This window comes from Gekko japonicus, unplaced genomic scaffold, assembly GCF_001447785.1.
Source record: "Gekko japonicus isolate JY-2015 unplaced genomic scaffold, Gekko_japonicus_V1.1 scaffold363, whole genome shotgun sequence".
Taxonomy (NCBI): Eukaryota; Metazoa; Chordata; class Lepidosauria; order Squamata; family Gekkonidae; genus Gekko; species Gekko japonicus.
The window spans coordinates 990,527-1,017,021 of NW_015177016.1; the positions used below are offsets into that span (position 1 = coordinate 990,527).

The 26,495-nt window shown below is 40.6% G+C and overlaps 1 protein-coding gene across 3 annotated transcripts in view; it reads left to right on the forward strand.

Moving 5' to 3' along the window:
* FAM172A (family with sequence similarity 172 member A) overlaps nt 1-26,495 on the forward strand; it is a 383,440-nt gene that overhangs the window by 154,685 nt on the left and 202,260 nt on the right. For all 3 annotated transcript variants that reach the window (XM_015427717.1, XM_015427716.1, XM_015427719.1), the window contains one exon: nt 5,355-5,573. In XM_015427717.1, coding sequence (XP_015283203.1) covers nt 5,355-5,573 — 219 coding nt within the window. The remainder of the gene's footprint in view (nt 1-5,354; nt 5,574-26,495) is intronic.

Below are 26,495 nucleotides of genomic sequence, written 5' to 3' on the forward strand. Positions count from 1 at the left end.
ATGCATGTGTTGATAAAGCTGCAAACATTCAAAATGAGATTAACAAAGATTTTGAGGAAAGGGTGACAGCTAATTTTGCACAGTATTCTGCATCTAATTCAGGTCAGTGTAATGATAGAATATTTTATAACTCTTGTGTCACAAAGAAGGACTTTTATGATGCTTTGTGTTAATGAACATTTGTGTATATGAATAATATAGTTCAAAACCTATTTTTCATATGTATAAAAGTTTTTTAGTACATTTTCATAGGTTCCAGTCACAAAACGAAAAGCAGCATTTGGTGACAATAATCAAAGTAACATTTTTCCTAATTTGCCTAAAATGTTGAATGTCTATGAAAACTGAATAGAAGATATGTAGTCTGTAAATATTGCTTGTTATCTTCCTGAAGTTCATCCAAAATCTATATTAGATTTAAATAATTAAAATATAGGTCTTTATGTTGTATTAGGCCTTTTGAGCACATTTCAGTGTATTTCGTATCTATTCTACTCTTTATTTGAAGGCAGCTGACACTCTTCTTTCACTTTTCTTTTTGTTTGTGAAATTTTCTTTCTTTTTTTTATCCACTCACTTCTCCATCTGCTTTCACTTTTGTTTGCTTGGGCCGTCTCTCATCCCAACTTGATAATGAGGAATGTGGTGTGACCCTGACCTCTATCAGCCCATGCATGACCTTCTGACTCCTCTACCTAACCTTTGACCTTTTCTTTGACAGCTTGATTAATTACCCTGTGTTATGATTTATGAGTAAGTGCTATGTAAAAATAATAGACAACAGGTGGTCCTCTAAAAACTTTTTGTGGCATGTTTTCTTTTCCTGCCTAACTTGATGGGCTATTTTAAGTTCGAAACTTGCTGGGACAATGTGTGTTTGGCAGTAATACTGCATTTTTACACACTTGGACACAGCAGTGGAATTCAGGAGCCTGAGAGATGAGGTGTTACTCAGATGAAAATATTACAAAGTGTTAGCAGGGTGCAGTTGCCAAAATGCACATTGGGTAGAAATACAAAAAGGAGTCAACTGACATTTCAGGCGTTTCAGTCTCAGGTCACGTCTTGAGAAAATTGCTCAAATAATGGAGGGGGCATTTTTCAAGCTGAGCGGCATCTCCAACAGCTATGTTTACTTTTACGCTTCACTAGTGACTTCTGATTGGTTGTCATGACCTCATCCTACTGTTGCACCTAGGATGTTGCAACAGTGACACATAGGTACCCTTCTCATGAAAAAGATGGGAAATAAACAGAATATACATCTTTCAAAAAGACGAATGACCATTCCTTATGTCCATTTTAACCATGCACAGGTCTAAGTTACAGATCTAAGTTCTTTTGATTGCTTTTCCCTGGAGGATTAACTATGATCTTGCTTCAGATGATCTAAAAAGATTTTTTTTAAATGGATTGATAAAGCTCAGGAAAATGATCTGTTACAGATTCTTACTTACAGGCCAAAAAGATAGTTACATAGGTCAAGGGATTCCACTCTAGCCTCTGACCTCTCTGGTCACATATGGTATCCCATCCTGCTGGATTAATATGCAGGGCTGAATGCTTTCAGCACATTATTCATTTGGCCAGACACAAGAGGTTTGTAGAGTTCTCAATTTTTAAAAATTTCCATTGACTGTCCTATTACTACCAAATATGCTGTATTAGTTTTGTATATATGCTGTCTTTGAGGCATCTTACATAGACTTCCAAAGTAGTCACTTCTTGTATTATAATAGTTATATTTTACTACCTTATACCTTGTGACATTTGTGTGACATTTCATACATAACTTCTTTGAGATTCTTGATTGTTTCCAGCACCTAAGTTTACTTTTTCTTCAACCATCATCTAAAATAATAAATGACAAGCAGGCTCATATATATGAATTAATGCTAGTACATTATCAATGTTAAGCTTCCTGAAAATGTTGTTGCAAATGTGTTCTTAAACTGAACTACCTGATGCGATAGAACACGAAGTCATGTCTGGTATGCTTGTGGTATAAGCACTGCATGATATATTCTATAACTGAAGTTGGGTTCTATCAAATTAGCTCTTGAGCTAACATCCCACTGTACCAGTATTGGTTCTGATAACATCACATCTAAGAACAGATTGCACTTATTGGTCTATAGAGATGAATTTGAAGTTTATTGTGTGCTTTATTTCCCCTCAAACTGGTCAATACCAATATATTCAGTTGGCCTATACCAGTATAGTAGACTTTTGCAGAGCATACATTTATGTTAGCTAGTCCTAAGTAACTAGTTATGGGGGGAAACAGTATTTGAAATGGTCTTCAAATATATTTGAGAATGTAGCCCACTCATAAAATAAGGATATAAACATTCCTACATTTCTAAAGAAAATAGTCTTTAAAAATAACTTGTGAGTTTGTTTAATTTCCTGGAGACTTTCTCATATATAATCTGATATTTCTGTTGGACCACCTATACAGGATTAGTAGCTGCTTATCTGTTGTTACTCTTCTGAATAGCCATTTATATATCAGGAAAATGCTTTCCAAATATGAAGTAAGCTGTTTTCTGCTCACTTTTTCTACAGGGTACATTATACATTGTGAGCCATTTTAATAAATCTATATCTAGTATTGTTCATAGCATATTTAAAACCTTTACCTAAAATTACACTAATGTCAACATGGCTTTAAGTTGGTGGTTATATATGGAAATTACCTGTGTTTTGACATTGGTAATTTGGTGACTGTTCATTTTTGTTTTAAATTTTGAAAATGAAGAACTCATTTTAAGAGTCTTATATGCAAGAACTACAGTTTAAAGACAGAAATACTTGAGACCCTTTTTAAAATCTTTTTAAAAACCCTAGCAGAACTACTTTGTTTTCATAGGTGGGGAGGAAACAAAGGTCATCCTATGGTTAAAGACTTAGATTAACTTTTGATAGGTTAGGTTGGTAACAATTTAGTACTACTGATAGAGGTTAAATTCTGCTGCAGTTGTATACATTATGTTGTATTTCTATATCCTTTCATCTGCACAACTATTGTATGTTACTCCTAATCCTCTTTCCTATGCCTATTTTTCCTTATGTAATTTAAAGTGGAGTGGCAGAGGACAAAAGATATAAAAGTGTATGACATTATGTCAACTTTTTTTTACAAACAAAATGAAGTTTATAATGGATTTTTAGAAAGAAACCATGAAGCACGCAACAGAATACTGCTGTGTTAATTTCATTGTTTCGCCAACAAATGTGGTATATTGAAAGAAGTTTTAAAAGACATTCTGAGGGATGGTTTATGCTGTTTAAAATCTAATTGATAAAAATCCTTTAATTGATTTATGTAGCTGTGATTTTTGAAATGGATTCATTTTTCATCTCTTGATATGTCTGTGAAAAATTGACATTATGTCCTCATAAAATTGGACAAATGAGTCATGTAATTTTCAGTTACGTAATCAATAACTTAGACAAATTTTACTTCTCTGATGATTTATGTGTGTCTGTTTTTGTGAGCTGCAAAAACTGGACACAATTTCACATTTCAGTATCACATGTAAAACCATAACAGATACATGAATTTTACATCTTGCATCGTACAGATAGGAGAAAGAATCAATACAGTGAACATCTGCTCACAATAAGCAGATCATGAACATGGATAGCAAACCCTGAACACTGCAGAGCACCATCTCTGCATGGTTATAAAAAGTTATATTTTCCCCCTACCAGTTACATAAAACAGTATGAAAACTTTGTTTAGTTGCACTGTTTTTAGTACTAGTTGTTTGTTAGTACCTTAAGGCAACAATCTGATTTTTAATGTTACTTACTTTTTAAAAATTGGACAACTGATCTTAAACTAATTTACGTAACTAATTGATTCTGCTGATGTATGATTTCTGTATCATATGTGGCCATTCCATTTCAACTGTACAGTGGGTATGTGTGACTGTTTAGGTTTACTCTGAGGAGGGAGCAAGGAAGAAAGATGACAGGAGACCACTTACTCATGGTTCAGAGTCTAGAAGGAGGCAATTTTCTCTTTGGCCTGTGGTGACCTTTATACCATGTTCCCTTACACCACAGACAGTGAACTGAATGCCTCTATTTCACCCTGCTTAACAGAGTGCAACAGTGTTCTTTAACTTAGTTTTGGTGGGAGGAGAAGGTATAGTAGAAATTTGAGAAGGGCGTGAAAACTTGTACAGGCACAAGGAAGAGGAGTAAGAACTTTCTTCAAATGTGATTTTAATAACTAGTCGAGTGTGTCCAACTGTAGAAAATCACTCAGTGACAATCTGTCTACCTGACAGTTATTACAATGCATTACAAGATTTTTGAATGGCTACACAGATTAGAATAAAGCAACACTAAATAAAGTATCTTTTGTTGCTGTTAGATTTGGTTAACTTTAATCAGCTATAGGTAGTCTTTCATCTTTCCACTTGAACTGGCTCTTAGACAGAAATGACATGTTTTGTTAACTAGGTTAATGTAGGCTTATTTTAGTCCCTGGAGTTTTTTAATTACAGTGTAAAAGGAATTATTATATAATGTTAGATTGATTAAAAATTATATGTTTTTCTTTTTCATACTAGTCTTCTGTGTTCTAATTTATTAAACAAAATGTCACCATTTTTTCCTGTTACATACATCCAGGTATTCCTCATCTGTCACCAGTGAAATGCTTAATGTACTTGTACTGAAAGCTGAAAACATAATGCATAACTTAATCCTAGCAAACCTATTCATGTCCTAAAGTGAAAACTAATTCATTGATTTCTGAGCAATATCAAACAATCATTGTTGGTATTGATTTATTGTTACTGCTGCTATCAATTTACAAATTATCTGCTATTGGACAAGAGACTGTTAATACTATAAACTGCAGTTCTGTACACAATTTGATCGCTTTAATCCCATGGATTTTAGAGGGGTTTAAGCAGCCCAAGTGCTTACAGGACTGCAACCTTAAGCTGTTTTGAATAGTTTCCAGAGGGAGTTTCCCCCAGAAGTATCCTTGTTAATGGTAGAAGTTTTATTAATGAAGCATTAACCACACACAGCCATAGCCACATTTTATTCTGGACTCACATTTTGTTTTTATTTCAACTTTTTTTCTTGATAAACTGCATAAAATATTGAAAAGTTCTTAAAAGGTTAAAGAACCAAGCAAATAAGTGAATAAAAGTGGACACAGTGTTAACACATTCAAATACAAACACAAAAGAAATGAAACCATTATATCTTTTGTTAACTTTACAAAAACTACTTAAATGTACATTTACATATATAAAATTAATTGTAAACCATTTCAAAGCAAAAATCTATGCATATTCTTCCCCCCCCCTCCTTCTTTGAAACAGGAAGGCTATGGAGTAATAGTACTGAATCCAAATGAGAACTATATTGAAGTTGAAAAGACAAAAGCCCAAGTACAGCTGTCTTCTGATACTTCAGATGAACCTGCAGAAAAGAGAGAGAGAAAAGATAAAATCCAAAAAGATACAAAGAAGCGGCGTGACTTTTATGAAAAATATCGGAATCCACAAAGAGAAAAGGAAACAGTGCAGTTGTATATTAGAGTAAGTCTATCTAATTTGCTTTGCAATTCTATTGAATAACAGAAAATTCTTTTTCATTTCGTTTTATAATAATATGCTTTTAAAACAATTTAAATATTACTCAAGTAGTTGCCAAATGCTCAACGAGACTATTGTTGTTGTTATTGAATGGTCAATTGAAGAACAGTAATATTTCTATTTAATTTCAAAGAAGAACATCAAGTAAATCCCAAAGGAACAATCTGTGTATTTCAAGCATAAGGGCTGATTTGAAGAATACTTGGTTTTTAAAAGTTAATATAAAGAAGCACTTTCTAGATATAGTTCAGGAATCTTGTTGATTTTACAGAATATTCTTTATTTGCAGCATTATGCCATTATCTTCTTGAGAAACAGTAGCTTAGATTGTTTTTAGAGCAACATTTGACTATATATTGTCTGGAAAATTAATACTATATTTGAGGGAAATGTTGATGTTCATCTTGTGTGGTTCTAGCGTGCCCTATAATGTGCTGTTTTCGTAGGAGCAGCTGTCCAGTATATGTCAGTTAAACTTCTGCAGGCAGATAAAGGGAGAGTGTGTTATTAATATCTTAATAAATATTTAAGCCAGAATAGTTCAAGAATAGTGCAGTGAGGAAATTCTGTCCCTTGCTCTTTTCTTTTCTTAGCCAGTGAACCTTTGCACTTTGTAATGCTAGCAGCATGGGATCGTTATAACAGCGCTACCCAAGGATTTCTAATTCTGCAGGGGGCACAAACAATATTATTTGCACTTTGACACATTCTTCTTCATATACATATGATGCATTATACATTGTAGACAGATTCATGCAATTTTCAAAGCTCTTTTTATAGACGTTAGCATTGTTATTCAACAATAAAATATGTCAGAAATTTTTCAGTGTCGTTAGGATGCTGTGTCTATGGTGACTGAACAGCCAAAACCATTTTGGGAAACATTTTAATTTTTAACATTATCATTATTATTAAATGTTGGATGAGTTCGATGTATAGATCCAAAAGAGTTTTACTAATTAGTTTTACTATTCATAGTTGTAGCTAGAAAGAACAAATATGTATGAATGAATTGGGAACAGGAAAATGAGGAAAATAATTGTTTACAAAAAGTAACTCAGTAGACTGTTTCCCCTATTTATTGCTTTAAATGACTTGTAATAATTGCCCAGTCATCAGTTCCACTGTATGACAAGACTTGTAATAATTGCCCAGTCATCAGTTCCACTGTATGACAAGTCCCTGGAACCTTTGGAGGATTCTGAATGTGCCCAGAGACAAGAGTAGTTCTCAGGTTTTCCTTGACAATTGGACTTTGGCTGTTAATGCTGAGTACGTCTCAGTCAGTTCCCCATCACATACTTTCCTCCCTTATGTGGAGCATCGTCCCTACTTGCAAAACAGCATTTCATCCTGAAGTTTGGTACAAATACCACATTTAATACTATGCACTGGACCCTTTTGCCTGTTGATGAAATGTTTGAGTTTCTGGACTATAGTTTGGAGGCAAGTTAGCATTTGAGAGGAAGCTGCTAGTTTTCTTCCATGTATGCAGTCTCCTGCCCCCTCCCCAGCCATTCAGGAACATCTCCTGGTGCTCAGAACTTCATTCTGAGGGGCTACAGGATGGAGAACTGGAAAACTGGAAATCCCCTCTTGTGTGGGCAGAAGTACTTTCCAGTCATGCAGCCAGATCTTTCAATCTAATTCTGTGTTCATTGAACCTGCAATCTATTCATGTCAAATGTATAGGGAAGAGATTATAAAGTCAAAATAAATAGGCAGACTTAATCTGAGAGCAATGAAACTTCATCTGTAAAGATATGTTTTAATTTTCTGTAACTGGCACTTATTGTTTTTGAAATTTACTTGAGTACTTCTTTACTGTTGTATTCTAAGATAAGCAATTTTGTTTATTTACTAACCTTTGAGTAAAGACTGAACTTGCACAAGATAGTGAGGTGTTACTTTTAAAAGTCAATAATACTACAACATTGCACATGAAAGCCTTATTTCCAGCACTTGGTGGGGTGGGGGGTCAGTCATGGACAGCTCACCCAATTTTGAGTGCCCTATTGTATACTAGGCACAGCTTAAAAATTGAAGTGAGCTAATTTGTGCTAATTCCTGCTATAGATGAACACTATTTGATATTCCCATTAACCAGTTCTACAGTGATGTCTACAAAACACTTTGGAATAAAGAAGATCAACCCTGTGACTCTACATAGAGAGAGGCATACAGAAGTGACAGAACTAGTCATTTTTAAATAGAAGACAAGAATAACTGCAACGGTGAGGAAAAAACACAGGCAGACAAAAATCCTGTTTCACTAAATGAATTAGCACTAAGTGCTGAAGACGCGTTAACTAATCTAAACAATAGTCAGTGTTTATGGCACAAATATTGCCTATCCCATGAATATTGTGGTTTATTCTTCAAAACTTTGACAATGCTTGCTTTCTAATTTGGGTTATTTTTCATCCAATCCTATGCATGTTTTTCTGAGGGATAAGCCCCACTGATTCCAGTGGAACTTTCTCCTAAGTAAATCTGCAAGAATCATAGCTTTAATTAGAGTATCATATTTATATCTAAAGTATATCCTTAGATATCTCTGAGTTGCCACATTTTCTTGCAGATTATTCTGGTATTCCACAAATTTCTCTAGAATAATCCATATGTACATTCATAAATTACAGAAATTATAACAGAAACAGGGCTACGAAAAGCATATAAATAGAAATGACTAACAAGAGTATGGGTACCTTTTGAAGCTTTAGTAGTACAGCATGAAAGATCAAAGTGCTTATTGTTTCTAGCTATAATTTTTTAAAATATATATATAAAATAATGTATTTGCTAGTGTATGTTACTGCTTGTTAAGAGGATTTGGTCTGGGCAATAAACTTCATCTCATACATTATGCCAGGAAAGCTTAGTTACCATGTTTTGTTAGAAGACAATTTTTTGTTCTTGACAACATCTGCCAACTAAATTCAGTAGTGAAAAGGAAAATGTCATATTTCATAGGATTATACTTCATTCAAATCAAAGCAAAATTTCCATGCATAGAATGTGATATTCCTTTCAATAATAAGAGAAAGTCTTTGTGTATGGAGATTTCAGACATTGTGAATTTTTAATTGTTAACAAATCTCTCCTCTGATCATTTTTAAAGTATCTTTTAAATATATTAATGACAGGATCAAGATGCTGAATATATACATACATTCCTTTTATAAAATACATATTTCTCCTTTGCTTACAGACACATTATTTCATTTAGGCCACCAGAGGTTGCTGCTGTACATATTGGCAAATGTTTCTCTCAGAAACATAGAACCTTAGCCAATAAATGCTAAGCATTTTATTCATTGTTGAACTAAACCCAGAACACCATAGGTGAGATGCATAGAACTACCTTACAATTCTCTGAAGGCTTGCACTTACCTAGTGGAATTGTGATTTGATTTCTTTGACACCCAAATGTCACATCACAAACTGTTTCTGATGCTTGCTGCACTTTATAATATGACTTACAGGACTGTTGTTTGAGAAAAATGAAATCTGAAGTTCCTTTCGTCTCATCGAACTAGTTTTGTGAGATTTTGGATAATGGCTATTGTCTTTTAGCAGAGCTTCTAACTGGAAATAATATAAAATCTTAATTCTTGATGTTTCCTTTCATCTCCAAATTGTTTTTATGGGTTATATTTTGGGTATAATGTCTGTTTGCATACTTCTAAAGGTAAATTGTTATTTAGCACATAAGAAATATAATATTAAGGCACAATGAATACAAATATGAAACAAGGTGCACACATATTTAGTGTTGCTTTGTTCTGTATCAGTGAAACTGTAACAGTCCTCTAATGAATGCTATTACAGAACAATCCTATGGAGAATTAGACTGGAATAATTCTGTATAGGATTGTATTATCAGTCTTCTTAAATATCTTTTCCTCATAGTTTTATTCTCTTAATAAATGTTTTTGAAGATTCAGGTAGAAAAGCTATCTTCTCATTTAATACAAAATGAAGATGTCCAGTGCCAAAATCTACAACATATTCGAGTGTTAGAGGAAGAAACAGGAATGGGAAAAGTCTTCCCTATTTATTTCCCAGTAGCTACAAACTACAGTAATATTTAATGTGAGCACAGTGAGTGGCACTCTGTCACACATACAGATGAACAAAATACTTTTTATACAAATACATTACTATTAAAATGGAGGAAAGGAATGAGAGGGAGCAGCTTTATTAACAGAAGCTGATGACAGGTGGAATAGCAGCAGGAAACCTCTACAAGATAAACAGGAACACATCATTTCTGCTCATTGTACTGTAAGATTGTTACAGTGTCTTCTCTTATTTGGTCTCTTCTTTCCCATGCAATAGTTGGGGGTACTTAAAGTTTTTGCGAGAGACTGGATTTTCTTAAACAAATATTGGATCTAGCCAACTTTTCTGTTGGTGAAAAAGGAAGGAGGGGTTCTCTTTGACCACCAAGAAAGTTTATGCGGGGGGTCATGGGACCTGCGTGAACAAAAGCAATGCATGATGGGCGCTGTAGTAAGGTGGGAAAGTAGGTGAGTGAAAAAGGTGGCTGGATTTATCCTTTGACCAATTTATTTTATCTGTTCCCTGTCCTTTCCCATTCCCCCTTCTCCTCCACACATATTTGTCAAAATAATGATGCTCAAATTTAGAAAAAGTAGGGATGAAAAAAAAATAGAATTTTGTCCTGATCCTAATCAACACATTTCCACACACACAAAGAATGGGTGGTTCAAAATATTTCTGTTGTTGTTTTTAATGTACATCACATATGTTTCATGCTGTTTGGTGCATGGTGATATATCAGTTGAGGTCACAGTGCATTTTAGTGAAGTATGTATGTTGGTTCTTTAAAATCAGTTGTATTGAGAATGAGAGATGTCTCAATTAAAGGCCTCTGCCTGACCCTGGAGAGTGGCTGCCCTTGGTAGCCTAATAGTTTGCCTCAGTATAAGTCAGCTCCATGTGTTCATAGGAGAGAACATTTGGTATAAAGGGTTAAAATATCATAAGCAAAGAAACCTTGTGCAGTGAACAGGGAGCAGATTTGACGAAAACATAATGGATTTTAGTTAGGGTAACTGGATTTGTGGAACAATATTCTGGACTGACTAAACCCCATAATTTAACCTAATATTTGTGCTCTTTGTTTGTCTGTCTGTCTGTCTCTCTCTCTCACACACACACTCACACACACCCCACACACACCCTCAGGTATATTACTGAGATTATACACATAAAGCACTTCATACACTCTTGATCACAGTATAAATGCTATTATTTTTATATTTTTAAATCAAATTGTACAGTTTATGAAGATTGAGCAACCATAACCTACCCCAGCAGCATTAAATGACAGAGAAGAGGAATACTGGCACCCTGTGGTGATAAACTGTGTCTAGAAGTTTGTCTGTGTTCCTGTCCTAAATATTTCCCTGAGCTGTATTTCAGCATACTGGTCTGATTGCTTACTCAAAAGATCACTGATGGTTTGAAGCTTCTCAGAGTGTAACTGTCACCAACAAATTTTTGAGTTTCTCTCTAACTCATACACAGCTGGACAAGAACTGGTTTCTTTCCCTTTCAGTTCTGAAGAATGATCATATTCAGAAAAGTTACTATTAAGAGTGGTCTGAGCTGAGGAATCCAACATTAGATGTTGTACTAAGACAGTTTACAGTATTCCATAGAAAACTCCTGTTATCTGATATATAAAAGCCTAATGTATTGGCACTTTCCAGCTCTCCCATTGGCTGTGCTGTGCACTCCATCAGCCATTGGCCCATCAACTGCCACTCAAGAGTACTCGTGTGCCATTGGCTGGGTGCTGGGTCCACTCCTCTTGCCCACCCACTGCCAGCCTAGCCACTATTCCCAGACAGAATAAACTGCCAAAACAGCTGTCTCTCCTGATGAACATGCTTCACCTCCTCCTGCTGCTAGGCTCACTTTCGCTTCAGTGGTTGTTGCTAAGCAACCAAACTTGGTTGTCTCAGTAAAAGGTGGGGGGGAGGCCCTTTCCAGGCCTATTTTGGCCTTTGAGAGAAAACTCATTGGGGCCCGTCCTGACTAGGGTTGCCAGCTCCAGGTTGGGAAATTCCTGGAGATTTTGTGGTGGAGTCTACAGAAGGCAGAGTTTGGGGAGGGGAGAGGCCTCGGCTGAATAGAATGCCATAGAGTCCACCCTCCAAAGTAGTTATTTTCTACATGGGGAGGTTGGCTACCCGAAGCCTGGCAGCTCCGTCTGGGTGACTTGATGGCACATGACTGGCATGACAACTAGGCCTGGCTGCTTGCTCCTGCTCATTTCCAGCAGCCCCTCTATTTTTTAATATTTAAATTAAATACAGAAGAAGAAGAAGAAGAGGAGGAGGAGGAGGAGGAGGAGGCGGAGGGAGGAGGAGGAGGAGGAGATTGGATTTATACCTCACCCTTCACTTCCTGAAGGAGTCTCAGAGTATCTTATAATCCCTTTCCCATCCCCTTCCCCTCCCCACAACAGATACCCTGTGAGGTAGGTGGGGCTGAGAGAGGGCTATTGAGAGAACAACTCTGAAAGAACTTATGACTGGCCCACGGTCACACCAGCAGCTACATGTGAAGGAGTGGGGAATCAAATCTGGTTCTCCCAGATTAGAGTCCATGCTCTTAACCACTACTCCAAACTGGCTCTCAACTAGGACAGTCAGTGTGGCATAGCAGTTAGAACTTCAGAGCAGGGTCTGCCAGACCCATGTTCTTGCTGTGGAAGATGAGTGGGTGATTTCAGACCAGTCACATACTTTCAGCCTAACCTACCTCACAGGGTTGTTGTGCAGATCATAAGAACATAAGAACATAAGAGATGCCAATGTTGGATCAGGCCAAAGGCCCATCCAGTCCAACACTCTGTATCACACAGAGGCCAGAAATACCAGTGCCATCAGGAGCCCTCCCACTGTTGACCCCCCCAAGCACCAAGATGACAGAGCATCACTTGCCCCAGAGTCCCCATCTATATCTTGTGGCTAATAGCCACCGATGGACCCCTGCTCCATATGCCCATCTAATTTCCTTTTGAAGCCGTCCATGCTTGTAGCCGCCACCACTTCCTGTGGCAGTGAACTCCAAGTGTCAATCACTCTTTGGGTGAAGAAGTACTTCCTTTTATCCATTCTTACCCGACCACTCAGCAGTTTCATGGAGTGCCCACGAGTTCAAATGGGGGAGAGCAGAATGATGTATGCTGCTTTGGTCTCCACTGTGGAGAAAGACAGTACTGTTCCTCCTGGGGAATATTGTTGCCAATCTCTAGGTGAGGGCTAGAGATCACTCAGAATTACAACTGCTCTCCAGATGGCAGAGATCAGTTCCCCTGGAGAAAATGGTGTACTCTATCTCATTATACACTACTGAGGTGTCCCCCCATGACAGCCAGTGTGGCGTAGCAGTTAGTGCTTCTCGGCAGGGTCTGTGAGACCAGGTTCTTGCCGTGGAAGCTAATTGGGTGATTTCAGACCACTCACAGACTTTCAGCCTCACCTACCTCACTGGGTTCTTGGACAGATCAAAAGGGGGAGAAGAGAATGATGTGAGCTGCTTTGGTCCCCATTGCAGAGAAAGACTGTTCTTTTCCTAGGTAGAGGCTGCAGGGAGGGGGGAGGAGATGGAAAGCTGAAGTCAGACAGAGCAATAAAGGTAGAGTGATGGTTGGCTGGGAAGAAGATAGGGTTGCTAACTCCAGGTTGGGAAATTTCTGGAGATTTGAGGGGTGGAACCTGGAGAGGCTGGGGTTTGAGGAGGGGTGGGACCTTAGAAAAGTAAAATGCCTTAGACTCCACCCTCCAAACCAGTCACTTCCTCCTGGGGAACCGTTGCCAATCTCCAGGTGAGGACTGGAGATCACTCAGAATTACAAGTGCTTTTCAGATGGCAGTTCCCTTGGAGAAAATGGTGGACTCTGCGTCATTATACCCTGCTGAGGTCGCCACAGAAGATTGATACTGGGTGCCCAAGGTTGGGGCACCCACTCAGAGCCTCTTTCTAGAGCTTGTTGTATTTATTTCCACAATGGGCCTTATTCCTAGTTGAACATATTTTCCAAAGGTGCTCTTTCCTTACAAACTAATTTCTTTCAAAAGATCAGCTGCTGTCCCACCGCCTTGCCGACACGGGGATTCAGGGGCTCGCCCTTCAGTGGCTTGCCTCGTTTCTCCAAGGTCGGGGACAGAGGGTTGTGCTAGGGGAACAGCAGTCCCAGAGGCACCCGCTTGAATGTGGGGTGCCTCAGGGGGCAGTGCTTTCCCGGATGCTGTTTAACATATATATGCGCCCCCTCACCCAGATTGTCCGGAGGTATGGGCTGGGGTGTCATCAATATGCAGATGACACCCAGCTCTATTTGATGTTGGGCGGCCAGTTGGACTCCAACCCAGAAGATCTGCACCAGGCGTTACAAGCCGTGGCTGGGTGGCTCAGACTGAGCAGGTTGAAATTAAACCCGGCGAAGACAGAGGTCCTGTGCTTCAGCCGGACCGGGGTTAGGGCTCTTGCTCCCGACCTTCGATGGGGCACCTTTGGTGCCAGCCTCCGAAGCTGGCACCAAAGGTGCCCCATCGAAGTTTGGGAGTGCTCCTGGACCCCACCTTAACGATGGAGGCCCAGGTGGCAGCCACTGCCAGATCGGCCTTTTACCATCTTCGGCTGGTGAGGCAGTTGGTTCCTTTCCTCGACCGCAACGACCTAGCTACAGTGATCCATGCGACGGTCACCTCGAGGTTAGACTACTGTAACGCTCTCTACATGGGGCTGCCTCGGTCGCAAATCTGGAAGCTACAGCTGGTGCAGAATGCTGTGGCTAGGTTGTTGATGGGAGCCCCTAGGTGGGAGCACACCCAACCTATGCTGAAAGCGCTGCACTGGCTTCCTAAAGCGTACCAGATTTGCTTCAAAGTGCTGGTGCTTACCTTTAAAGCCCTACATGGCCTGGGTCCGACATACCTGTGGGACTGCATTTCCCCACGTATTCCCCAAAGAGCACTTCAGTTTGGGTCACAACACCGGCTGGTGACCCCGGGCCCCAAAGAGGCCAGGCTTGCAGCAACAAGGGCCAGGTCTTTTTCAGTGGCGGCTCCTATCTGGTGGAATGAGCTCCCGGAAGAGATCAGGGCCCTGCGAAACATTCTGCAGTTCCGCAGGGCCTGTAAGACGGAGCTCTTCCGCCAGGCATATGAGTAGGAGCCGCCACTGCCACTACCACCACTGTTTCTCCAGAAAGTGTTACCGCCGGAAGACCGCGAAACAGTCAATCGTGGCCCTAGTCTTCTCCTCTGCTATGCAAATTGTGGGAGTTTTTCCTCCCTTCCGTGCATCCTGATGGTATTGATTTTTAACTGTTTTATATATTGTATATTATATTTATGCACTTTGTGCTCTTGTAAGCCGCCCTGAGCCCGTTCGTGGGAAGGGCGGGGTATAAATGTAATGAATTTTTTTAAAAAATATTTAACAGATGTCAGGGTTATGACCTCAAAGTCTGAAAGCAATGACATTTCATCATAAGAACACACATCATTTATCTAATAAATTTGAATACAGCAACTTTGCAGAAACTCACACATAAATCTGTTTTATTAAGGTTTACCACATCAAATCTGAAAAGGAAGTCATCTTATGTAAAGAAGCACCTTTATTAGGTACTCAGCCTCTTAAATATAGCTACAAAGGGTACATAAACTCAGTTTTGATAATTTCCTATTAAAGGTATCATTTTATTAATAAATATTTTGACTTCATCTTTGGATTATTTATAAAATTTATGAATTATCAATGTTTATTGTTCTATAAATCTCTTGGTGGGTTATTCTAATAAGAAATTGGCCTTGAGGCAATATGGCTGTGAACAGGGGTCATTTCGTAGAAAAAGAGCTAGGGAAACTCATTAGCATAACTCATTAGCATATGCCACACCCCCTGACATCAGGGGCCCGGCGGTGGACCTGCAAGGCCAGCGGGAGTGCGCGGAAGCCCCGCCAAGGCCCTCCCTGGCCCCAGGCAGGCAGGGGTGGGGAGAGGCGGGGAGGAAGCAACTTACCCTCCCTCTTCTCCTGCCTCCTCCTGGCTGAATGAGGGCTGGAAGCCGGGCGGCCGGAAGCAGGGGGCGGGGCTTCGTCATGTGCCCCGCCCCCCTGCACCTCACCCGGGGGAACTGCGTTCCCCTGCGTTCCCCCCCGAAATGACCTCTGGCTGTGAATCCATTGAGAGCTGTGAAGGTAAAAAGGTAGATCAGTTAAAAATGAATAGGGACATAGGATACCCTACATAGGAGCCTGAAGAATTCCCTACTTCCACGCCTGCTGTGAAGCTACGCCTGTGGCTACACTTTAGGCCAGTTTACAGATATTTACTTATTCTTTCTTGCTTGGAGGCCTTTCCTTCACTCTTTAAATAGCATTCTTTTTTAAGTGTGCAAGGAACAATACTCTACAGAGCTGTGAAATCTCTCAGGAAAACTTTTAATCCTATTTTTCCTTTTCATTTAAATTTTCATTTAAATTGGCCACTTAAATAGTTCGCAATGACTGCATCACATTATTTGACCCTCGTCATACAGCTTTTTGAAGCTTCTCTGACAGAAGTGGTAATGAAGTTTGTTTTCATTTAAAACAGTCTAATTGAGATTCAACTCATTATTTCCCCCCCAGGACAACTAAAGGAGCATGAATTATAGCAGTTATGCTAAACTGAAGCACGGTGGTGGCAGAAACTTTATTACAGATGCTGGCCCATTGGATATTGTAAAGTTTCTTAAATTATTGGATGAGCCATGCAGGGATGAATCAATGCCTACTAGCACAGTTTCATATACAGAAATAATTATTCTTCTTAAGTACCCGTGTGATTTTTCTTTATAGGTATATATTTTGTTATACTACCCAGTCAAAACTTTTTTTTTTTTTTAAAAGCCCGTAAACACCTTTCGGCTCCTACCATACTCTCTTCAGTTTCCCTACTCCTCCTTTCACTGACAGAAGTGCTGAACAATGCTTCATGTCCCTTTAGGTCAGAAGGGTCAGTGGGGGCCTCCCTGTTTCAGACTTGCCATAGGATAACTTAGTTTAAATATATGACCATCATATAGACATTTGTTCTTACAACAGACTTACAGTATTTACTTTTACTAATCCAAATTGAAATGCATTTTCTTGGTAGTCAAATGAACATTTCAATATTGTGGAAATATTTATTCCATTGAACTTCCCCAATAGATGGCACTGCTGGGAATGAAATTAATGCATAATTTAGTCAAGATTTTAATTTGAATAATAAGGTTCAGGATAATTTTAAAATGTATTTTGTCATCTTGTGTTTAAAATCTATCTGCTAGCTTCTTCCGAAAGAATGAAGATGCGTTTAGAGTTCAATCCTGTGTTAGTATAAGTTGGGATGATTTTGTAGTTGGTCATCTGAAGAATGGAAATTTAGGAGGGTTTGCTTCAGCTAAAGAGGATACAATTTTCATTCAGTAACATCACATCAATAACTCTGTTTATTATTACTGAAAATGCATGTCCTGGTTTGTACAGTGTTCAGCCATAAATAAATTTTTATTCAGCAGTTCATTGAAGTATTTTTCTAAGTAAATAAGTGGCAACTATTATATGTGGTGGTGGTGGTGGTGGTGGTGGTGGTGGTGGTGGTGGTGGTGATGGGAAGTGCTGTCAAGTCACAGCTGATTTATAGTGACCCCCCTGGGGTTTTCAAGGCAAGAGACATTCAGAGGTGGTTTGTCATTGCCTGTTTCATGACTCTGGTATTCCTTGGTGGTCTCCCATCCAAATACTGGCCAGGGCCCACCCTGCTTAGCTTCCCAGATCTGACGAGATTCGGTTAGCCTGAGGTGTCAAGGTCAGGGGATTATATGTACTAAATGTGTTTAAAGGTATGTATTTAATGTAGCTTGAATGTGTTGTTAAATACCATATAGATTATAAATATTGTATGAGTGCTGGGTGTAAGCCAGGAATGTCTGAGGCATGCTAAAGCTGTCCTGCAGCCTCAGCCTTTGAGGTTAATGTGACCAGGAAGTCATTGCTCCATCCCATAGAGTCTTTACTGGACCTTCAAGCTATCTCATGGTTCAGGAAAAGCAGAGGAGGCTGCATACATACTTGCTCTCACCTGCTTCCTCAGTTTTCATATCTACTATTCTGTATTGGCTCCTTTGTTCCCTGGTTGCACCAGCAAGAACCAACTGCTTCCTTAATTGGCTTCTGCACTCCAACCCAAGCCAACAGTGTGATAGGACACCTATTTAACTGTTTGGAACACCCACAGTATTGTATTCTTAGTAACAGTGCTAAGTCATTGCCTGGCTTCAGTCTGCCTTCAGGGAATATGCAGTGTTTCATATGCCTCATGGTGAAACAGTTAATTTGGAGTATGTTTTAAGATGTTAACACTTATTAGTGATCTGAGCCAATTAAAGAATGCATTATCCAGTGCTATCCTAGTGTCGATCGCATAATGGGATTCTCTACAAAGTTATATGGATGGTCCATTCCTCTCTCTTTTTTATGTGTATCATCTTCCAGGGTCACTCCTCAATATTATTATATAAGCATTAGAATAAGAACATAAGAGAAGCCAATGTTGGATCAGGCCAATGGCCCATCCAGTCCAACACTCTGTCACACAGTGGCCAAAAATACCAGGTGCCATCCGGAGGTCCACCAGTGGGGCCAGGACACTAGAAGCCTTCAATGTATCAGTGTTTCAATACAATGTGATACTGATGCCTAGTAACTTGGGAACCACATGTAGCTCTTTGACATTGCACCTGTGGCTCTTCTGTGCACTGTTCCTCAGTGTAGTACTACCCCATGTTCCAGGAAAGTGAGCAAAGCCATTGTCCAGTGGGGCTTGTGGGTGCCAGGTGGTTCTCATCTTGAGACAGCCACCATCAAAGGAACTGGAGGACAGGTTAGGTTGAAGCCTCCCTGGCTGCAGGCTCCATGCCAGAGATGGAAATAAAGAACTCCATCCTTTTCCAGCACTCTCCTGCCCTTCTTTGCAGCTCTGCTTTCATTCCAGCATCTGCACAGCTGCTGGGAGGAGAGCAGGCTAGACACAGAGAATACATCTTTCTCCACCAGCAGCTTGTTCACCTCTGGCATCCCTAACAGTCTCACTCCCTCATGTATGCTGCTGATCCTCATGTTGAAGAGAGGACAAGAAGGCAGAGATGGAAGCTGTTCACCTCACACAAAGGCTGGCTAAGTTTCAGCAGTAGTGGGGAAAGAATACCCTACCTGCTCAGCATTATACTGTTGTATGTGTGTAGTTGGTCAGCTGGTGCACAAAGAAAACTAGTCATGTGGGCCTTTTGGTTGATGGTAATTGTGAATGTAGCTCTCTGTGAGCCACTGACTGACTACCACTGGACTAGGGATAGAAGTCAGAACCTGTTGACATACCAGTGATTGTTCATCTCTTAAATAGATAGCCTTGTTCTGCAAGAATGACTATTTGAGATTGAGCTCAATTATACCATGTTAAAGTTATTGCAGTATTTTTTTCTTTGTCTTATTACTGATCTTGGGACCTCAGTGGTTGGTATTCTGCTGATTTACTTTGTGAGTAGTCTGAGTAGTCAAGACTATTCTGACTACTAAGAGTAGTTAGCAAGCACAAGCAAGGCATGGTAGGGTCTCCTGTCTAAAAGATGGAACAAAATAAGTGTGTGTGCCATTTGAATGGGATGTCTTGTGAACAGTTTACATGCTATCTTTCCTTTTCATAATCACACCATTTTTTCCTTGTCCAAAAAGATATCCTCTGTTTTCTATTGAAGGGGGCTGGACATTTGTAGCATCTTAAAAAGTTCCAAACAGGGTGTTTGGGGCACATCACCCTCAGTGCTGAAAATTTTGATTTTATCATATATTTAAACCATGGTTTAGGTTCCACAAGAATAAGCAAACCATTGTTTAGAGTCCTTGCCTCCTTACTTTACTTCTGCCAGAATCCCTGAATGTTATTTCAAACTGCTCAGCAAGGGTGGAGTTCAAGAAGAAGAAAAGACTATAGCTGGGCTGAAGTTAGGAGTGCTTTGGAATCCGCTAGTGAGACCCATCAGATTGTAAGATTTTCTGTTCAGAGTGGGTTAAATTTAACCCAAATGCTTAATTTTTCTCTTGTTTGTGATCAGCCAGCCTGTATTTTAGAAATCAGCTTCAAAAAGCTGTTTCAGATTCTGGTTTGTTTATATATACACATTGTGTATGTTAGTTTAGTTGTAGTACTACACAGTGTCGTATCTTAATATCTGAACCATTTCATATTCTCTTGGACCAAATTATCTGCTTTAAATTACACATTAGCATAGATTTCTTTAGACTGACTTAATTTCATCTAGGAAGAAAGTAGAATGCTGAAATGATTGTTAAAAATCCTCAGACGTTTGCAAATGGATGTATCTAAGGTGCATAACAGAACAGTGTTCCGTGTGCCTTGGTGTTTAGTCATGCCGGCCACATGAACATGGAAACATCTTCAGACAGCGCTGGCTCTTCGGCTTTCAAACGGAGATGAGCACCGCAACCCTAAAGTCGGATTCGACTGGCTTTCGAGCAAGGGAACCTTTACCTTTAATAAGGTGCATAAACACTTAGAACTTCTTCAAAGTATCATCTGGGTATCACATTAATAATTATGATTTTTATGAACAGTTCATGGAATCATAGAATTAGAAGGTACCTCCAAGGTCATCTAGTCCAACCCCCTGCACAATGCAGGAAATTCACAAATACCTCCCCCAGTGACCCCTGTTTCATGCCCAGAAGATGACAAAAAACCCTTCAGGATCTCGAGCCAAACTGGCCTGGAGAAAAAATTGGTCCTTGATCCCAGAGTGGCTATCAGCATTTCCCTGGGGGTGTAAGAAAGGGCCACAAGTAGTTAGAGGAATAAATCCATCACTTTAAAAGGAATTGCTGCTTTTTGAAGCAGAATACCTTGAAAATGCTGCGGCATTAGTGCAAATTCCAGTTGTTTGATCTATTTTAAATTTTTTGTGCTGAGAAATTATATATTGCTAACTGAAAGTTTTATTTTTGAATTTGCATCGTTGAATAATTTTTTTTAAATTTAAACTTGCTCAGTTTTTTCTGTAGATATCTGTAGAATGACTTTTCAGTTTCTCTTTAGTATAAATCTCAGCAAGCCCCCCCCCCCCGCCGCCGCCCAATATAGCCTGTGCTGTTTGAGTTAGAGGATTTGCTCCCAATCTTCCAGTTAGGTCAACCAAAAAAATTAAGATATGATGGAGGGTCAGTAGAAGAAATTCATATCAAAACAACTACTCACCATGTCATTATGACAACTGGCTGTAACAAATGTGCTTCTGTTTTAACTTATGACAATTAATTGCTTTAAGTAATTTAATCTGACAGTAGCAGGATGTTGAAAGACTTGTGAAGATGTCATAAAAGCGACCTTTCTGCCCATGTGCAACCAAAAGCCATTTTTAACAAGGAGTCTCAGAAAGAGTACAACTTCTTTTGTACTTTGTTAATTAGTTATTGATTTGAAACAATGCACTACCAAATATTGTCAGATTAGCTAGACGCCAACAAGGTCACAGTGTGACAGTCTAGTCATGATAATCTTTCAATGTATGAGATTTTTTTGTATGTGACCCCTTTTATTTTTGTGTCCAGAATTGTTATAAGGCATACAATGATGCTAGCAAATTATTGTATTGGTTGTAGGCAAGATAACATTATGCTTCGTAATTTGAAAAAATCATACCATATTAAAGTTATAGCAGTATCTTTTTCTTTGTCTTATCAGTGAGCTTGGGACCTCAGTGGTTGGTATTCTGCTGTTCTGATTTACTTTGTGAGTAGTCTGAGTAGAAATGACACCTGCATTTATTTATAGGCAACTTCTTATAATTTGTTGCTGTTGTTTCTAAGAGTAAAACAGTACAAGTAAAGGCTGCACCAGCTTTGGTTTAGTGCTTTCAAATAATAAGATCAAGAGTCAGTTTGAATATTGTTCTTAACAAGCAGGAACCCACAAAAACGTACAGGAAGCTCCTCAATCCCCCCTCCCCCACTATTTCCTCTTTTCTTTCCCGGGAAGCCCCTGTAGTCTCTCCCCTTTTCCTGCTTCTTTTTGTCCTTCCCAGCAAACAGCCAACCTACTTTATGTGTCCTTCAGTCTCCAGTTTTCCTTCCTCCCCCCTGGCAGCTTCTATCAGGGAAAACTATGGTAGAATTGTATGGTGTCAGGCACTGGGCCACATCCAAGTGCATAGTAGGGAACCCTCAAGGGCTACTGGAAAGGGTGCATTAATTTCCCCTGTATCCCCTTCCCCACATTATTTCCCCTTCCTCTTGGCCACCCCCATATCATCTCCCCTTCCCCTGCCCCATTCTCTCTCAGCCATTCACCAGCTTGTCTTTTATCTGCCTCCCATATTCATCTATATTCTTATTATTTATTTACCTCATTTATACCTCAACGTTCTCCCCAGTGTGGACCAAAGACATCATTCTCCTTTCCTTGTTTTTATCCTCACGACCCTGTGAGGTAGGATAGTATGAAAGTATGTGACTAGCCCAATATCATCTAGTGGGTTTCCATGGCAGGCTGATAATTTAAACCCATGTCTCCCAGACATAGCATGAAGCTTTAACTGCTACACCACACTGGCTTTCATAGGGTGGCTGCTGTTGAATAGTAGCAAGCACCCAGACCTAGATGAGTCATGCAGTTGGGTGATATCAAGTCACCCAGTGGTTGCTGCCAGGCCTGGCCCTGATAAGTCCTCCCTTAAAAGCCAAGATTGAAGGTCAAAGAAGACGGGGACGACAAAGGTTAGACAGTGGCATAGATGCAACGAACATGAAATTGAGCCAACTTCAGAGGACGGCGGAAGACAGGAAGGCCTGGCGTGATCTGGTCCATGGGGTCGCAAAGAGTCGGACTCAACTGTGCAACTGAACAACAACAACAAAACGCCAAAACAGCCCTGAAAAGGCCCCTGCCCCCTCTCCCTGCGTTTTGCTGACCGAAACCAAGCCTAAAATTCTGTGATTTCCTAACAACTGCCCCTGAGGAGTCTGTTTTTTTTTAAAAAAAAAAAGCTACAGGTATTCCTTTTATCATTTTGGGTTTTTTAAAGGTTTTTTTTTATTTTTTAGATTTCAGGTTTTTCTGCATACTTTGGGCGTTCTTTACATTTACAGAAAGGTCCATCTTGTCCACAGTTCCAGTCATCGGATTTAAGTATGCTCAGATCTGTCTGACTTAGCTATTTGAATATACAAGTGGGCCCCCTACAAAACTCATGGGGGGAATCCCATCTCTCCCCCATAGCTGTCCAGTGTGACTCCATACTCCACCATGCACCTTGGAACCCAGCTGCAATGGCAGCAGTGTCTGGTAGCCACTCCAAGCTCAGAGCAGTTCTCAGCATACATCACCATCATGACAGAACATGGAGCAGTTCCCAGTGTCCGCTACCACTGTTACTGGACCCGGTGACAGCTCCTGGGTTCCACTGCTGCCATAGCTGTCTCCCAAGCTCCACTGTTTTGGCAGCCGCAGCCAGGCTTCACCACTACAGCAGCTGCCATGGCTGGGCTCTGCCACTGCAACAACTTCCATCAGGCTCCCAGACTCTGCCACCAGGCTTCTGGGCTCTAACACTGCAACAGCCATTGCTGCTGGGCCCACCACGGCTTCCAGAATCTGCCTCAGGTACTGGCGGGCCCCTCTCCAGTTCCCGATGGACAACACTTTATTTAATTTGAGGGGAATTTAAAGTCCCCAATGTATTTCTTAAAAAAAATAGATTTTTCTACAAACCTCAGTTCCCCAAATTTTGCAGAAAAATCTGTTTTGGGTAAGTGTGTCCCCAACCTGCAGTTTTAGATATCTGCAAATGGGAGCCATTCTTGAAAAATAAATATATAGATGATTATAATGGTAATTAATGTGAATGGCAAGCAATTTACTCATAATTGCAGGAGAATATGAGAAATTGATCAATATACAAAACAGTCCCACCACTGAAGTATTTGTTACAGTGGTGAGCTGTAGCCATGCTTACTAACTGGATTGGGACTTACTGTTAAAACAAATGGAAAGGCTTACATTTCCAGACTTCTGTGTTTGGATCCAAGAGCATATTGATTCTTACAGCCTAACCTGCCAACCTGAAAGAATTTATGCTATTGTAATTCTCATTGGCTAGTGTGAGACCTTCAGATGCTTCATAATCAGTATATCTAATTCTGAACAATAGCCCTAGACAGTGGATCAAAAAATCATGTGTGCTTGCACAGACCATAACATGAGAGGTCTATGATTAAAATCTCTCATGTTTTTGCTAAAGAAAAAAGTAGCCATGGGGATCTAATTCAGATCAGGGTCATGAGAGGAAAAGGAGTTTAAATCTCTTAAAGGTAAAAGGTAAAGGTTCCCTTGCTCGAAAGCCAGTCGAATCCGACTCTAGGGTTGCGGTGCTCATCTCCGTTTCAAAGCCAAAGAGCCAGCGCTGTCCGAAGACGTTTCTGTGGTCATGTGGCTGGCATGACTAAACACCAAGGTGCACAGAACGCTGTTACCTTTCCACCGAAGTGGTACCTATTTATCTACTTGCAATTTCTTGCTTTCCAACTGCTAGGTTGGCAGGAGCTGGAACTAGAGACGGGAGCTCACTCCGTCATGCGGCAACTCGGGTCTCGAACTGCTGAGCTACTGACCTTCCACAGCCTGCAGTTCAGCGTCTTCACCACTTGAGCCACCGCAGCTCCTTAAATCTCTTATCTGATGCAAATTGTCCCACACTATTCATATAGGTTTCTTTCTGCAGTGCAAACAGTATTTCCGGGAAATAATTTGCATTGGTAAAGTGACATGGGCAAAAGTGTTAACCCTGTTTTCTTCCATGCTGTGGTCCTGATTCATTTCTACAGCCCTGTGGCTGCTTTTGACTTTTAAAAGATGCAGATCATAAGAATGGACTTCCTGTGTCAGATGTTTTGACCTTCGTATACTCTGACAACCAGTTTCCATTGTAACGGTACTCCTTTTTCTGCATTCATTCCACCAGAAGTCCCATCTGACAATAAATGAAAGTGGAGAGAAGCATGAGCAAGGAGTAGAAACAAGGGAGGGATTGAAGGCAAAAAAACTGATGACAGAGTAGTGGTGAGGGAAGCAGAGAAAGAATGGAGGACTAGCTTGGAGGAGGCTCATGACAACAGGAGGAGGATTAAACTAGGGATGAGCACAAAGTGGCTCACGAACTAAAATTCATCACAAATTTTGGGCAGTTCATGGTTTGCGAAATATTGTTCATGAACTGAAGAACCACCACAAACTTCTGTGGATTTTGATGCAGTTTGTGGTGGTTTGTGAAGAGCAGAAAAACAGGTCAGCAGTGGGGAGCAGAAAGTGGGGGTTTAAATGGCTCTGAGCCATTTAAATGCCTGCTTTCTGCTCCCTGATGCTCAGTTGTTTGGTTTAAATGGCTTGGAGCTATTTTACTTCCTGCTTTCTGCTTCCCAACACTTTTGGTGGGGAGCAAAAAACAGGGAGTTTAATGGTGCCGTGTGTACTTTCCAAAAGCTTGTTGATGCATCATAGGGAAAATGGCATTAAACTGAGGTGACTTATGCAAAACCACGTTTTTCATCCCTGCTTTGTTCTGAAACCAACACTGTTACTGAAAATACCCATTAATTTACAATGAAATTTGCTGTGCTAATTATTTCCTATCCTCTGAATTGTGATTTTTTTCTTGGCCATAGTAGTATATATATTGCACAGATATATTGCTAAAAATTGTGTCTTTTGAAGAGGGTTTTAGTAAACCCACACTTGCTTACTTGAGGAAAGAGAAAGATATGGGTTTCCAGTTAGTATTGTGAATACTGCTGATATATTACTAACAGGAATTGCTTCTTTATATTTTAATACTAAAGAAACCATTCACTGAACAATATACCTGTTCTTTCATTTCCACCTAATTAGGCTGAGATTTTGAAGGACTGTAGCCCTTATTGAAGGGATCCTGTCTGCCAAAGGGTCCCAGGTTTATTAAAAACTGAATTTTTCACTTGCAGAACAGGCAGAGGCAGATATCTGGTACTCTGAGAATTCAGGTTGAGTTACAGAGCAGGCACATCTATATATCTAATACCCAAGTGGCCCCGTCTGTGCGGATATCTAAATCCGCGCTCCAGGGCCACCTGGGGGGAGGGAGAGGTTTGTGCACACGTGGGGCGGTTCCCACATGTGCACAAAAATCCTAAATCCCTGAAAAAAAATCGGGGGGATTTAAATCCCCCTGAAACTCACAGAGCGTCCCCTGCGCATGCGCAGGGAACGCTCTGCAAGCGCCGCCGCCGCCGTTTGGAAGTTGAGCGGCGAGCAGGGAAGGGGGGCCAGAGCAGCGAGGGGCGAGCCGCTCGGCCCTCGTTTCGGAGCCGGGGTGGGGTGGAAGAAAAGCCGCTGCCGCTGCTTGCAAGGGAAGCGGTGAGCGGCGAGCACGGAGGAGAAGCCCGGCAGCGGAGACTGCCGGAGCCGCAGGTAAGAGGAGCCGGGGGGAAACCGGCAAGGCCCGGCGGCTGGAAGCCACCTGGGCCTCGCTTCGTAGCTGGGGGGGAACTGGCGGGGGGGAACCAGCGAGGCCCGGTGGCTGCAAGCCGCTTGGGCCTCGCTACGGAGCCAGGGGGGCGGGGGAGATTGCTGAGCCGGAGAGGGGGTGGAGACGACACTTACCTGCTGCCACCTCTGCTTCCTCCTCCTGCTTTGTCTGGAGCTCTCCCCCCCCCCCGGGAGGGGCCAGGTCTCCCCATGTAGTGGGAG